Source organism: Gallus gallus, chromosome 34, assembly GCF_016699485.2.
Source record: "Gallus gallus isolate bGalGal1 chromosome 34, bGalGal1.mat.broiler.GRCg7b, whole genome shotgun sequence".
In the NCBI taxonomy this organism is placed as follows: domain Eukaryota; kingdom Metazoa; phylum Chordata; class Aves; order Galliformes; family Phasianidae; genus Gallus; species Gallus gallus.
This window is the reverse complement of record NC_052565.1, coordinates 2,181,806-2,196,327: the sequence shown is the minus strand read 5'-3', so window position 1 is coordinate 2,196,327 and position 14,522 is coordinate 2,181,806. Positions and strand designations below refer to the sequence as shown.

The following is a 14,522-nucleotide window of genomic DNA, read 5'->3' as shown; positions in this document are numbered from 1 at the left end:
ATATACTGTGATTAAGGAGGAATAAAGGCTGAGACTTCACCTTCTTGGATCCTCTGCCATTCCACACAGCTCCGTGGGGAGCATGTCTGGTCCAACCCAGCTGAAGAGAGCAGGGGATGGGAAGCCCATCCCTGTACAGCCCCCACCCCACAGCACAGAGCCCCATGAATCAGCTCTGTGCTCTCCCTGCCCCTGTGGCTGAAGGTGCCGTTGGCCTCCCCCTCCCCAGCCACAATTAGAGGCAATTTTATACCCATCTGTCAGAGCTTGCTGCTGCCAAGGCATAACAGAGCACAGAAAGACCTCCTTGGGTCAGTGCTTTCACCTGAAACATCTCCTTCAGGGTGACCCTGAGGGCATGGTTTTAGTTTCAGCATCATTTGGACTTTTTCCCCTGCTTTCCTTCACAGGTGTTCTTTAAAAGCAAAAGGAAAGCCGTTTGAAAAGATACTCTGTGTTCCCAGCAGGGTATGTTGGCAACTCCTGAGGATCCTGGCTTATTTTGCTGCCCCTTTTTCACCTTCATGAATGTTTTTTGGGGCAGGACCCCCTATCTGCCTTTGATGCTGCAGCCTCCTGCTCATGGTTGACCTTCACTGCCAGGAGGAAGAGAGGAATAGGGGGCAGAGATGGGGCTGAGCTGTGGGGCAGGCTATGATGAGTTGGGTGGGAGCCATAACTCCATAAGAACAGGGGATCATTGCACTGTAGCCCTTCCCAAAAGCACTCTCAGGCTGTATCCACCCTCGTGGTGGATCCCCATTTTGGATGAGTCTGTAATTTTTCTCCCTTTAATACCAACAAAGCAGAAGGAAACTGGGTGAGGTCTCCATGAGCACAAAAAGTCCAGGAGACATGCATGGAAAGGAGTGCTGTTGGTTGTCATGGCCAAGGGCATGCGTTTCATATGGGAATGAAGCCTGGAGAAGTGGGATGGGTTTTGTTAGCTGGTAGAGGGAGGAGAAAGTTGCTTGTACCCAAAACCAAGGTAGGGATGGGGGGGCTAATGGAGAACTGCCAGCAAAACACATCGGGGCCATAGGGAGCTCATAAGTGGGAGGTGGAAACCCAGTGTGTACCCCACCTCCTGAACAGCACCTCTGCTCCTTCTCATCAGTGGGAAGTGATGGTCACTGGGGGGGGCCATGTGAAGCCCAGGTTGGAGGCTCTGTCCTCACAATTGGGTGGATCCATGCATTCGTGGTCACTCAGCACGATGCCCTGCAATGCACTGAAAGGTGGGTGCTTCCCTGTTGCATTTGGAGGTGCAAAGCACGTGGGGAGCTGCCCGTGGGGCCGGGTGTTCCTGGGGCTGTGAGGCTGTGGGGTTTGGCTCGCTGCGTCAGCTATGTGCCTGCAGCCAAAATCCCAATTTAGGGCTGCAGGTTCTTGTTTAATTCCACTTCGTTATCGGAGGTAGAGAGGTGGTGGTTAATGGCTTTGATATGTGGAAAACTTTGGCAGCCTTCTCTTACCGGCTTTCTATTTCTGTCCATAATGTTATCAGAATCTTATATAAGCTAACGAGAGAAGTTTACCTTTGTGCAGGGTTAAAAAGTCCATGGTGGAGTCTGTAACAAATGCATTAGAGGCTTTAGTTTCACCCCTTTGGTCTCTGTGTGCCCCTCACAGGCCGTGTGTGATTCAATAACCCTTCAGCTTTGCAAAAATACACCTCCTGTAGTCCTCCTGTTGCTGTTTGCAATGCAGCTTCCAGCTTGGCAGCCGCCTCTGCTAACCAGCTGATTAAACCTGATCTTGCCATAAATCAAAACTTCTTCGCATTCAAATGTAACAATTAATCCTGGGTGTGTTGGTGCAATTAGATGACAAATTATGCCTCGAAATTCACTTGCTTGTTTAGATAGGGAAGCTGTGTTTGCTCAGCCAGGGATTTTTGGCTGTGGCTTTCAATCCACCCCAGGGGATGCAGAGTGATAAACTCAGGGAGCCGCATCCTGCTCCAGCTGCAGAACTCAGAGCTCCATCTCCTTGCCCTGCAGACTGGAGGTTGGTCTGCTTGCAAGCATCAGTGCAAGGTTTGCCTGCACCAAGTGTCAGTGCTGCTTCAGATAACCAGAATATCTGAGCTCTCCTTTCTCCATGATGTGAGTGCAGAATGGATGTTCTTAATGGTCTTTTCCAGCCTTAATGGTCCAATGAGTTCACTCTTGCGACGTTGTGGAGTATTTACTGGAGGTGACTTATTCATACGTCCATCTCTTAACAGAAGGTAAACCTCCATGGTGGAATGCAGCAGATAATCCATTCCGTGATAGTTCCCTAAGCAACGTGACCTGTGACCTTGCTGTTAGCAAACACCTGGGAGCCTGGTGTGCTGACTACAAGATAAAACCAACACGAAATGTGGGGCGGGTGGAAGTCCTGCAGGGATGGGGACGTGATGGCACCATTGGAACTGATAAACTATCTTGTTGTTCTGAGCCAGCCCTGAGCCAGCACTTTTCCACCTCCACAAAAACACGTTCTCAAGTAAACTTCAAAAGGCAAAGGTATGTTTGGAGTCACTGAAGCTCCACCTGAAAGCAAGAAATAGTATAAAATGGCTGAAGAGAGGGATTTTGGAGGAAGACACCAGCTGGGAGGATGCTGTTGACTTCCAGGACCTGTCAATGGGCTGAGCATCCCTTCGCCCTTGTAGGGACGGCTGTTAGGTGAGATTTGCACACTCAGTTATGCTGAGTGCTTCCCCCAGAGAGCCTAAAAATCTCTGTAGAGTTACGCCATGATTTAAATTGATTGTAGTCAGCCATATTACTCATGTTCTTGGTTAACTTCACGTGCTTTGCTGACAGTAAAAGGAATATGCATTCTGTTGCTTTAATAAAATGCATTATTCACTAATCCAGTCATGAGAGTTCCCATTGGGCATGGCCAAACTCCTTAAGGGTGATTATGAGAGCACTGGAACATGGCTGGATGAATTGGGCAGTGCGCTATTTGCAAATCTGTAATCATGACAGTCGACTTCATCAAGGTTTTTGGCACTGTCTCCCACAGCATCTTTGTGATGAAGGTTAGGAAGTGTGCAATAGTTGAATAGACAGTGAGGGAGGCTGAGAGATGGTGGCCAGCAGAGCTCAGAGGGCTGCAACCAGCAGTGCTGTCTGGTAGGAGGCTGTACCTAGTGCTGCTCCCCAGTGATGAGTGCGGGGTTGGGTCTTGTTCAACATCTTCATCAATGACCCGGATGAAGGGATAGAGTCCACCCTCAGCATGCTCAGTGATGGCACAAAGCTGGGAGGAGCGGCTGAGCCAGCGGAAGGTCGTGCTGCCATTCAGTGAGCTGGACAGGTGGAGAGTTGGGTGGAGAGGAACCTGATGAGGTTCAACATGGGCAGCACCTGGGGAGGAAGAACACACACATCAGTTGTGGGTCAGGGGCTGAGCTGCTGGAAAGTGTTAGGGTTAGGTGTCCTGGTGGCCAAAAGGGTGACCACAAGCCAGCAGTGTGCTCTCATGGCCACGAAGGGCAATGGTGTCCCAGCTGACCAGCAATTGACCAACAGTTGGCCAACAGTTGGCCAAAGGTTGACAGTGAGCCAGCAGTGTGCCCTGGTGGCCAAGGAGGCCAATGGTTCCCTGGGGAGCTCTGGCCAGCAGATTAAGGGAGGTGATTTTCCCCCTCTGCTCTGCCCTGGAGTGGCCACGTCTGGAATACTGTGTCTAGTTCTGGGCTTCCCAGTTCAAAGCAACCAAGGATCTCCTAAGGAGAGTCTAGTGGAGGGCCATAAAGGTTAGGGGCCTGGAGAATCTCCTATGTGGGGGCAGGCTGAGAACCCTGGGAATGTTCAGCCTGGCTGAAGGGAGATTTGATCAGTGCTGATCAATACCTAAAGTATGACAGTCTAGTGGGTGGGGCTGGGCTCTTGTGAGCGGTGTGCATGGGCACAGGATGAGTGGCAACAGGCAGAAACTGGAAGACAGAAAGTTCCATATAAACACTCGGAAGACCTTCTTTCCCGTGAGGATGACAGAGCTCTGTAAGAAAATGCCCAGAGAAATGGTGGAATCTCCTTCCCTGGAGATAGTCAAGACCCGTCTGAAAGTGCTTTCCTGCGTTACCTATTGGAGTGAACCTGTTTTTAGCAGGAGGGGACTCAACGGTGTCCAGACTCCATCCCCTATGATACCCCCATGCACCGAATTGGGCTTCGCTCAGAATCCACTCCCAGATACCTCCATCCCTCTGAAGACAAATGGAAATGCATGGGGGTGATTTTCGGCCAAACTCCCCGCCTTTTCCATGCATGCTCAAGCCCTGTGCAGAAGGAATTGAGCAGAGGTAGGTAGGAGGTAGGAGGCAACGTTTGCCTCCAGACCTGCAGATCCCGTGCCCTCCTGGAGGCCGTGGACACCCATTTTGTCTGCTTTGGTCTGTGTTTGAGACATCAGGGCTGGTGCTAAGTGGCAATGACACAAGCTGAAGCCCAGCAGCTAATCAGCTCCCGGTGATGCTAGTGCCAAAGGAAGTCTCATTTACAGACAGTCCTGCAGCGTGCTTTGATGTGGGTGGATGTGCTCTGCGGTGAGGAAGAGCCTTATTAAGGCAGAACGTGTTGCTCTGCTGAACCACTGGGAAGTTCGTGTTGCTGCGATGCTGCGCTTGCCGGTGCAAAGATGCCTTCTTCAGGTGCATGGCTATTTCCATGTTAAAAAAAAAAAAAAAAGAGAGTATTTTGAGGCTGGATGATACAGAAGGGATGAGTAAACTGGAGCACAGCGATGCTGCCTGCGGGGGGCTGACGTCCAGCAGTGGCTTTTTGCTCAAAATCCAAAGCAAAATCATGAGGTGGCCACCGTGGCAAAAGCAAGGACAAAGCCGTATGGAAAACAAGCCTGCTGATGTCAGCGGTGGTAATAGGTGCATATTTACACACTCCACTTAAGTGGGAGGCTTTAACTGCTGATTAACTGCTCTTATGGGATTTCTTTGTGAAACACCTGACAAATGTTTTCTTTATGCCCTTGGAACAAAGCAAGCTGATAGCGTTTATATCCTTTTCCTCTCTGGTGGCAATTAGCGCTGATTAAAGAGCCCATAATTCATATGAACTCTGAATTTGGAGAAGGGGGGTGGGGTGGGCAACGGCTCTCGGTGTGGGAAAGCAATTGGCCGTTTTGATAACCAGATTAAAAAGGAATAAGTCCTGAAGGAGCAGAGCCAGGACTCACTGCCTGCAGCTGACATTGCTCTGCCACCAAGGAAATGCCGCCCTGGGACAGGCGGAAAATCACGGCTGCCAACAGCAGAAGGAACCACTGGGGAAGGGGAATCGATTTATTTGTGGCCCCGTATTAAAGGGTGAATTGTGAGGGATGCTTTGAGTTCATTCTCATCCAGGTTTATTTTTTTTCCAGGCTGCACAAGGGGGCATTATACAAACCTGCAGCTGCACCTTGCTTGTGGGCACAGAGCTCTTGCTGGCGTGCCAAGCAGGATTAGTGCAGTGCCAGCAGAGGAGGGCTGTATCCTGGAGGACCTGTGCCAGAGGCTTTGCTTTGATGACTGCTTATGGGGTGGGTTTGGAGCTGGTTTCCCAGCCCCTGTGCGTGGCTCTGCATTTGTTCTTTGTTTCTTCACCATCCCAAAACGCTGTGCTGCTGGAGGCTGAGGGCAGGCACTGACCTGGGGAACCTTTTGCTTTGCTGCAAACCTAAATGCTGAGCATGTACTGCCCTTTGGATGGGAGCTTGATGGCTCCCAAGGTCCATAATGTGACAAAGATGCACTTAATCCTCTCCTTGTTTGCTAAGTCTTTGCATTCTCATTGCTCTGGGAAACCCTCCTGGCTCTGGGCTGACCTTTCCCAACAAAGCTCCTTTGTCAGGCAGACCTCAGGGCTGAGGTTTGCTTTGTTATTTTCCCTTCTTTCCTTTATCTCTCTTTATTTTATTGATGTCACCACCACCACCCAGCCACACAAGGACCCATTATATCAACTGCCATCGGACTTTGCTTGGTGGCAAAAAGGAGATTAGGAGCAGCGGTGGGCGATATCCTGGGGAGCTGAGGCCAAAGGTGTGAGTAAGAGAAATGCTGGCAGAGATAAAGCAGCCATGATCCAGGCAGCGCTCCCACGTGCCAGGCAAGGAAGCCTTGCTCTCACATGAGGTCTCTGCCTGAGCTCTGCCATGGGAGCAGTAGGATTTTCCAGGGGCTCAGGTGAGGATTTGCAGGTGCTGCTTCCCATTTCCATGGTGCGTCCCAGCAGAGGGCAGCAGGAGGTGCCCTGGGCACCCATGGGTGCTGCTCTGGGTGTCGGGGTGAGCTGAGCCCATCCTCTCCAGTCCCACACTCTGGGGCACTGATAACTTTGAGCTCTGCCAAGAAGAGGCACTCTGGGGCTGTAGGAGGGTGTTGAGGTGGGAAGTGAGACTCCACGAAGATCTATTTCAATCCTACCTGGTCTCTGGACAACTCCTTCCAATCTTTTCCATAATTGCATGCGTTTTAGGGTGCAATACTCATATCTACCTGTATTTCCAGTGCTAGTGCTGCACCTCCTCATTCCACCCAAGCAATCACAGGGACTCAGCACACTGCTGGAAGCAGCGAGGGTCAAGCAGGGCCCCAATGCCCCACATCCACCACAACCTGACTCAAGGTGCTCGCTCAGCTCTCTCCAACCCCAAACAAACCCTGATACGTGCCCAGCAACCCAAACACAAATGGCAGCGCCTGATATTCAGGCGGAGGCTGCGGAGCCGGGGTGCTGCCTGTTGACAACAGGAAGGGTGGCTGTGAGCTGTCTGCTGGCTCGGAACGAAGCGGCACCGCAGCATCCATGGGTTGGGCAGGGGCTGAGTGGGAGGGGAGGTTGGATTCTGTGCCCAGCAGGAGATGGGTGCTGGCATCCATTGCTGGCTGGGTTGTGCCATGACTCACGCCAACACCCATGCCAGCTTGTGCCATGCCTCTGCATAGGGTTCCTGCACAATCCTTGCAGGATGCACTGAAAGTTTTCTATTTATCTGCAAGCCTTGGGCATCTCCTGGTGCACAGGGAGGATGTCTCTGCTTTTCGGTGGTTTGTGGAAATCCTACATTGGTCCCTGGGTGCTCTGTGCTCTGCAGCAAAGCAGTGGCACTGCTCCCGGAGGGGGACTCTGCTGTCCTGTGTTGCTCTGACTTTCTGGCAGCACTCAGTGTTGCAATATCTCTGCAGCACTGTGGCATTCTGCCTTTTTTCATCCACCATCCTCTTTCCAACCAGCAGCACTGGGCACTTCTCTGCTTTGCTCTCCAGCTGGAAAACAGCCTTGTGCTTTCCCTATGAAGCTGGAAACCATGGCTTTAAGCAAAGCACTCTCAGAGGGGACACACTCCCAAATGGCAGCACTTTTCACCTGGGTGGTGTTGGAGAGAGCAGGGTCTGCCCCACTGCAGCCTCCTCTGTGCATCAGCCCCATGCAACACATAGAAAACCTTTGGTTGCTTGAGATATCCCCATCGGATCTCAGTGTTCCTCAAGCGCTTGGTCCATCCCTGCCCTTTCAACAGCCTGATGGACTCAAAGTGACTCACAAACAGCCGCTGCAGACCTTCTTTGCACAGACTAAAGGCCGCTGGTGCATATAAACACGTAAGGCTTGAGCTGTCACAACACGTGAAAATAGCTGAGTATTTCCTCCCTGCCAGAAAAACACGAAATTCTGAAAGCTTTGCGGTAACTACCAACCAATGGAAGAGATGCTCAAGGATGAGAAACAACCTGCATAATCTTCTTAGTGAGAAAAAATTGCTTGTAGGTACATTTGGGAAATAACTGCATCCATTCCCACCCTTTAATTATGGCACATGTGGACGAGAATGGCATGTCGGGGTGTATTTATGTGTTTTGCCTGACTGCGTATCTTTATGTTCCTAAAACCCAAACAGCTGATAAAGGAAACCACCACTATAGCTGGCTGATAAGCACTGTGTATGGCCGTAAGGAGATGCAGTCGATGCAGGAGTGGAGATATTGTTCCCGACATTGAAATTCCTGTTTCTGGCAGAAGCTGAGTGTGGCACAGCACGGTTGTGTTATCGTGTGTGTAACGCAGCCCATAATAGGCACGACAGGTAAATCTGGTTCCAAACGTGCAGGGATTATAGCAGCCCTTATGCAGCTGCTGAAATCGTTTTCCGTGAAATGGCAATTTTTGCAAAGGGGTGCAGAAAACCCTGGAAGGTGTTCAGTGGCAATAATCCCATTAAAAGCAGGGACAAACTGTGAATGCAGGGCGGGTGGGGTGGGGGGGAGGGAGATGAACAAAAATCCATCTTGCATATGTTTTAAAGCATTGTTCCCTCCCACGGGTGGGTGAGAGAAGGCGGGGGGATCTCAGGGTTTCCATCTGGGACTGGGGATGAGCCCTGTGCCCACCCTGCTGGATGCATTCAGTGCAACTTCTGCCCAAATTCAATGCAGCACAGACCATCGGGAAGGATGCGTTCCCCTGCAAGGGGACGCTGCTGGCATCACCCATGTCCTGTATTCCCTCTGTCTTAGCAGAGCCCACTCCCTGCAATGAGCTGGGGAAGGGTCTCCACCCCCCACTGCCCACCTTCCCCCTGCCCCCAGCCCTGCGTGGGGCCGTCCCACTCGTGTTTGCCAGCTGTGCTCTGGGTGATTTTAGTGCTGACACAGAGCTGCTGCTTCAGAATCCTCTGATTCATCCCATGGAGTGCTCACACCCAGGCCGGGCTTCTCCCCGTTGGGATGACATGGCAGTGCTGCTGTGGGATTGGCTCCTCAGTGGGTACAATCCCCTCCTGCCCTTCCCCACCATGGGAAGGGGTGCGTGGACTGCCAGAGCAATGCTGTGTCTTTTTTCAGCATAAAGGTGGATGGGATCTGGAGCAGTGAGGCAAAGAGTGATGGACAGGAATGATCCCTACATCCTCAGGGTCCAGAGGCTGTGGGCTGCAGCTCTGGGGATGCCAACCTGCTTCCATGAGCACTGGGTGCTTCCCCAGCCTCATCTTTCACTTGGTCACTGTGGTTTTGTGTCTTGCCCCTGATCTGAAGTCTCTTCCCCTTCCTTTTCTCCTCCTGCTTGGCATCTCCCTCTCCTGCAGAGAACTTGGAGGTGGCAAAGGAAAACAAGGCACAGGGATGTGCTACTACCCAGTCTCATGTGGTGCCATCGCCTGGCTGGCACACAATTTGGCATGCTAAAATACAGCTGGGGGTAACCTGTCTGATTGCAGTCAGGCTGCAAATGGTATTGGGGTGCATGCAGGCAAGCATCATCCTCCTCATCCCTGCAGCACGTGGAGGGGTTGCGATGGTGGAGCTCTGCCCAGGGTGGATGCAAGGAGCGGGCAGTGCCAGAGCAGCATGTCGTGTTGCAGCCCGGGATAGATGGGTTGAGATGCTTTGGCAGAGGGTTGTGGCAGAACTGGAAGAGCAGGGTCCTGGTGAAGGTCAGGGTGAAGGGGTGTGTTTGGCAGCAGCGAGGGGGCTGGGAGTGGTGCGGGTCAGATTTTGAGGGCACCCGTGGAGCCGTGTGGGAGAACTGGAATGGCAGAATGCCATGCCTGAGTCAAAGCAGGGAAGGAGCTTTGCTCGGGGCTCCTCCCAGCTGCACCATCCTCCAGATGGGCTTCAGGATGCCCAGAGATGGGCACAGTCTGCTCTCACCCCACACTGATGCCTGTTCCTCCATTCTCAGGATTAATGCCTTTATACTCTGCTCATCGCCCTCCTTTACCCACAGCAAGATGAGGGCAGAGATGTGATTCTAAGGAGCACGATTTAGTGGGCAATACTGGTGGTAGGTAGATAGTTGGGTTAGTTGATCTAGAGGTCTTTTCCAACCTTAACAATTCTATGATTGTAAGAATATGATCAAACCAGACCTTGGGATGGGCTTTCTGCTTCATGTGTCCAAGACATTTGCATTGCCAACCCCCGCTCTGGGTCCTGCCCAGGGCTGGCTTTCTTTTAGCAGGTCCTGATATGAAGATGTTACCTCTCCAGGCAACCTCTGCTTCAGCTCCAATCCTTGGGAGATGCCCTTAGGGGAAGGCAGCCCTTGGTGTTCTTCTTCCCCTATGGCCAATGTGGCCTCAGGCATCGGGTACCTCAGGGTTTGGGATCAAGTGTTACCCATTGGGATTGTTTGCATCTGGTTTAGTCTGCTTATGCTCCTAAAATTTGATATCCGACCGTGCTTGCGCCCATGGTTTGATTTGAATTTCCTTTATTCACAATAAATAATACACAACATTACAAAGAACTCACACAAAATCAAAAAAAATATATATATATAATAATTGCTTTCTTTCTGCAGCCACAAATAAACGGGATGCACCAGCACCAGCTAACGCGTGAAAGAGCATCTACGAGCAGCATAGGTGGGGAGAGAGCTGGGGGGACTTGCTGTGCCCACCTGTCCAAAGTAGTTGTTCCTCTTGCTGGTGTCTGCACTGTGTTTCCATCCCATGGGCCACCAAAGGCGGGGTGAGATCCTGCGCGTGCCAAATGCCCACACAATGCTCAGGCATCCCAGAATTGTGCAGATCTCACATCTTGAAGGATGGGGATGCAGCCGTTGGGTGTGGGACCACCACGGAGGGCTGCTCTGGGCAACCTCCTTTGCTGGGTTCAGCTGGCAGCAGTAAAGCTGGGAGAGCTTCTAGCGCTCACGCTCATGTAGAGGGGTTATATACACACACTGCAATGCTCCGCTCCTTCTTAGTCACGGATGGCCTTTGAGTTAGAAGGCTTTTGCCTAAGAGTCTACTGTAGCTGGATGTGTTCACGTGCACACATGAGCCCATGTGTGGAGTTTCTTCCTCCAATTCTGCTTGGTTTTCCACTTAGCTCCTACGGTGGGGTCAACTCCATGGATTTCTTCCTCTCCTCTCTCTGTTCTTCCCATTCCTCCTCTGACTCGTAGGTGCCCTTGACGATGGCCACCCTGTCTGACATGTTCATGCAGTAGGGGACAAGGATGTAGAAGTACAGCAGAGCAGCCAAGCAAGCCCCAAGGATGGGCCCAACCCAGAACACCTAGAAAGCAATAGGGGAGAGGATGAGAATGGGTCTTGGAGGCACACCAGATCCAGCCGTCACACAGCATCATGTCCACATCTCCTGTCCCAGGGAGAGGTTCAAATACCCCTTCCAGCGGAATTCTCGTGTCGAAGTCCCCTCAGCTGTTGCTTGGGGAAGACATTAAGCTCGGGTGCAGCTATGTGATGTTCTGGAAGGATGAGGGTGAGCTTGCAGGCAATGCTGGTTGAGTGGGAAGCCAGAACAGGTCTTTTCTGTGTGCTGCACTGAACTGGCATGATGCCCTAGCTCAATGTTCTCCATTGCACATAGGGTTATCCTTGCATCCCTGCTCTGTCCCAGGGATTGACCTGCTCTCTCCACTCTGTGCTTGAGGAGAACAACCTCTCTCTGTTTATCTTTTCAGCTCCAGAATCAGCTTTGAAACTCCCGGACCCATATTCCCATAGGAATTACTGCCCAGTCCCCTTGTCACTCATGCCTGGCTCCAGAGGACCCTCACCCTGGCCTCCCCAGTATGCAGTTGATGCTCACCCAGTGTGTGGAGCTGAACTTCCTCACGATGACTGCAGGCCCAAAGGACCGTGCTGGGTTCATGGAGCAGCCAGTGAAGTAGATCTGTTGGTGAGGAAAGAAGATGGGGGTCAGGGGTGTTGTGTCACTTAACAAATATGAGCAACTTTACCCTACCTGCAGTAGGGACTTGGAACTGGATGAGATTTAAGATCCCTTCTAACCCAACCATCCTATGGTTCTATGATCTTATGAACTCTTCCAACCCAACTGCTCTATAGTTCCGTGGTTCTGTGATCTTCAAGGACCTTTCCAACTCAGCTGTCCTATGGTTCTATGATCTCTAAGAACCCTTTCAACCCAACCATCCTATGGTTCTATGACCTTTAAGGACCATTCTAACCCAAGCCATTCCAAAACGCCCTCAATGCTATTTCTGTTGCAGAGATGCAGGGATCCCCATGGTGTGGAGAAGGAGCCCATGAGGTCTATTTAATGCAAATCCCTCTGGGACTGTCTGCATGAGACTATTTTGGGGAGTCCCATTCTAGAGAAATTCTTGCCCCATCACCCTCCCCGGACACTCACCCCCACCAAATGGCCCACAGCGACGGAGAGGCCAATGGACAGTGCTGGGGAGCCCACGTTGCCATTCCTCCTGTTGTCCGTGGATGCGAAGATGCAGGCAGCCAGCTGGAAGGTGAGAATCATCTCCACCACGACCGCCTGGCCTGGGGTTGTGTTGTTGTTGAGCTGTGAGACGTTGAGAATGAAAATAATTAACCATCTGTCAGGCTGGGAGGGCTCTCAGCTCCTTTTATAGTGAATTTGAGTCTGGTCCCTCAGCACTCGATGCTTTCCCACCTGCGTGCTTAATCCATTTTTCCCTGCATTTCTCTCCCCGTCGTGCTCGCTGAAAGCCATGTTAACCTGATTCATCCCTCACCAAGAGGTGGGGGAGCAGCCACTGCAGGGGGGCATGGGAGGAAGAGTGTGGGTTGAGATGAAGGTCTCCTACTGCCAGAGGAACAGGGAATGTCACAGGGGTAAGACATAAGGGATGTTTGCTGTGAGGTGGACTCAGCCTCATCAGGCACGGAAAACGCCAGGCGACCTGAGCTTGTTTTATTTTCTTTGCTTTCTTTTTTTTTTGTCTTTTTTCTTTTCTTTTTCCTCAAGGTGGCTGGTTTGGGACACGTATTGCATGGCAGCAGGATGCACTGTGGCACCTCATCCCAGCGATCCAATCCTCTGCACGGTGTCTGTGCTACTCTGAGGGATCCAGATCAGGCTCAGGCAGAGCAGTAATCCCACTGCTCCCATTTCAGCTGTTTCCCAGCACTGTCCCCAGGGTTTGGCACACACTGTCTGCCTTTGCTGCTCTTGCAGGGTCCCACCACCTCCCCTCCTCTGCCAGGAGAAGTTCCTGTCCCTCACAGCCCCTCTGTACCCTCACATGCATTGCTCCTCATTGCACATTCACCGGCTCTTCTCCACAGACCCTCTCCATCAGCTCCCATTCCCAACTCCCCACGGTCCCTCTGAGCTCCCACTGCCCATACTGGTTTGGCTGGGCTCTCCTCCCTGCCCCCCTCTGTCTCCTGGCGCAGCTCCTTTCCTGACACTAATCTCCAGGTGGAGAGGCTGCACTCAAGAACATCTCAATGGTGCTGGTGACTCACTGGGGCCATTAGGATAAAGGAAGAGCTTATTAAGGGAGAAAAAGCCACACCATTCATCACACCACATAATAAATCTTTCAGTGCTCTCTGGCTACATCGACATTTGCTCCAATCTCATTCCCATCCCCTCTGCATATGGGGCAACATGCCAAGACCAGCCATCCTGAAGGATTTGGCTCTCCAGGTCAGCACCGGTGCCAGAGAAGCAAAGCCTGCACAGAAGGTGAGCATTCAGGTGGATCATCTCCAGGTCAGAGACTTACCGAATTGATGGCCAGGTTGCCTCGAGTATTGGCTGGTGTTACACCATAGAGGATGCCAGCCCCGGCGATGGCCCCAACCAGCTGAGCAATCACATAGAAGAGCGTCCGGAGGAAGGAGATCTGATTCCCAACGAAGAAGGCGATGGTCACCGCGGGGTTGATGTGGGCACCGCTGATGTGGCCGAATGCCTGCACCAGCGTGCCAATGGCCAGGCCAAAGGCCAGCGAGATCTGCAGGATGCTGGGGAGTGCGGATGGCCACTTCAGTGCCGAGCCGAGGCCGATGAAGACGAAGATGAGAGTGGAGATGAACTCGACGAAGACAGCTCGAGCGAAGGCCAAAGTTAATATTTCCCTCTTCATGGTGGGAGTGGGCGGAGGGTGGCTGGGAAGGAAGGAAGTTTAGGTTTCCTCTGTCTCCAGGCTCTTCTGTCTGCACCGAGTTGTAGGGCCATACCTATCTATATATGCAACAGCGGCAGGGAGCTGTGTTACAAGGCGGTGGGTGGAGCCGAGGAGTTAGCCAGTCCTCCCAAATTATCATGTGAAACTGGAAAAGTTTCCATCTGAAAATAACTTCGGAGCCTCTTGGTGAACCAGTGACTCAGATATTGGTGGTATTTCTTTCTTCTTCCCTCTGCAAACAAAGAGCCCCTATAGGGTGTCTCCGTGGTCGTTAGATAACACAGTTGCATAACGATGCTGCGCTCCCTCCTCTGCTTTTCCCTTTTACTACCTCTTGTCAGGTGCCGAGTGTTTTGTTAGCAGAGGTGTAGTTGTTATTCCCTTCCTCTATGTACTCGTGGAGCAAAGAACACCGCAGATTTGCTTGAAAGCTCCCATTGCTGTTGTTGGTCCGGAGGAGCTGTCCCGGGGCTGTGCTCCTACGCTTGGCCAAGTGCATTGGATTTAGATAAGAAACGAAATGTTAAGCAAAGTTAAGCACCTGGAGCTGCTCCCGGGCTGTCAAGATAGCTCAGAGTCAGAAAGCAAGTGCCTTGTGATCACCCCAAGGGCAGGGCTTGGGGGACACTG

At 51.9% G+C, this 14,522-nt stretch overlaps 1 protein-coding gene across 1 annotated transcript; it reads right to left on the bottom strand.

The window, feature by feature from the left end:
* Nucleotides 1-10,197: 10,197 nt before the first annotated feature.
* On the bottom strand, nt 10,198-13,927 carry AQP5 (aquaporin 5). Its single transcript, XM_001231780.7, has 4 exons — nt 13,488-13,927; nt 12,131-12,295; nt 11,564-11,647; nt 10,198-11,026 (listed from the first exon to the last, which is right to left on the bottom strand). The coding sequence occupies exons 1-4, from the start codon at nt 13,848-13,850 to the stop codon at nt 10,841-10,843; spliced, it is 798 nt and encodes a 265-aa protein (XP_001231781.2). The 5' UTR covers nt 13,851-13,927; the 3' UTR covers nt 10,198-10,840.
* Nucleotides 13,928-14,522: the final 595 nt, after the last annotated feature.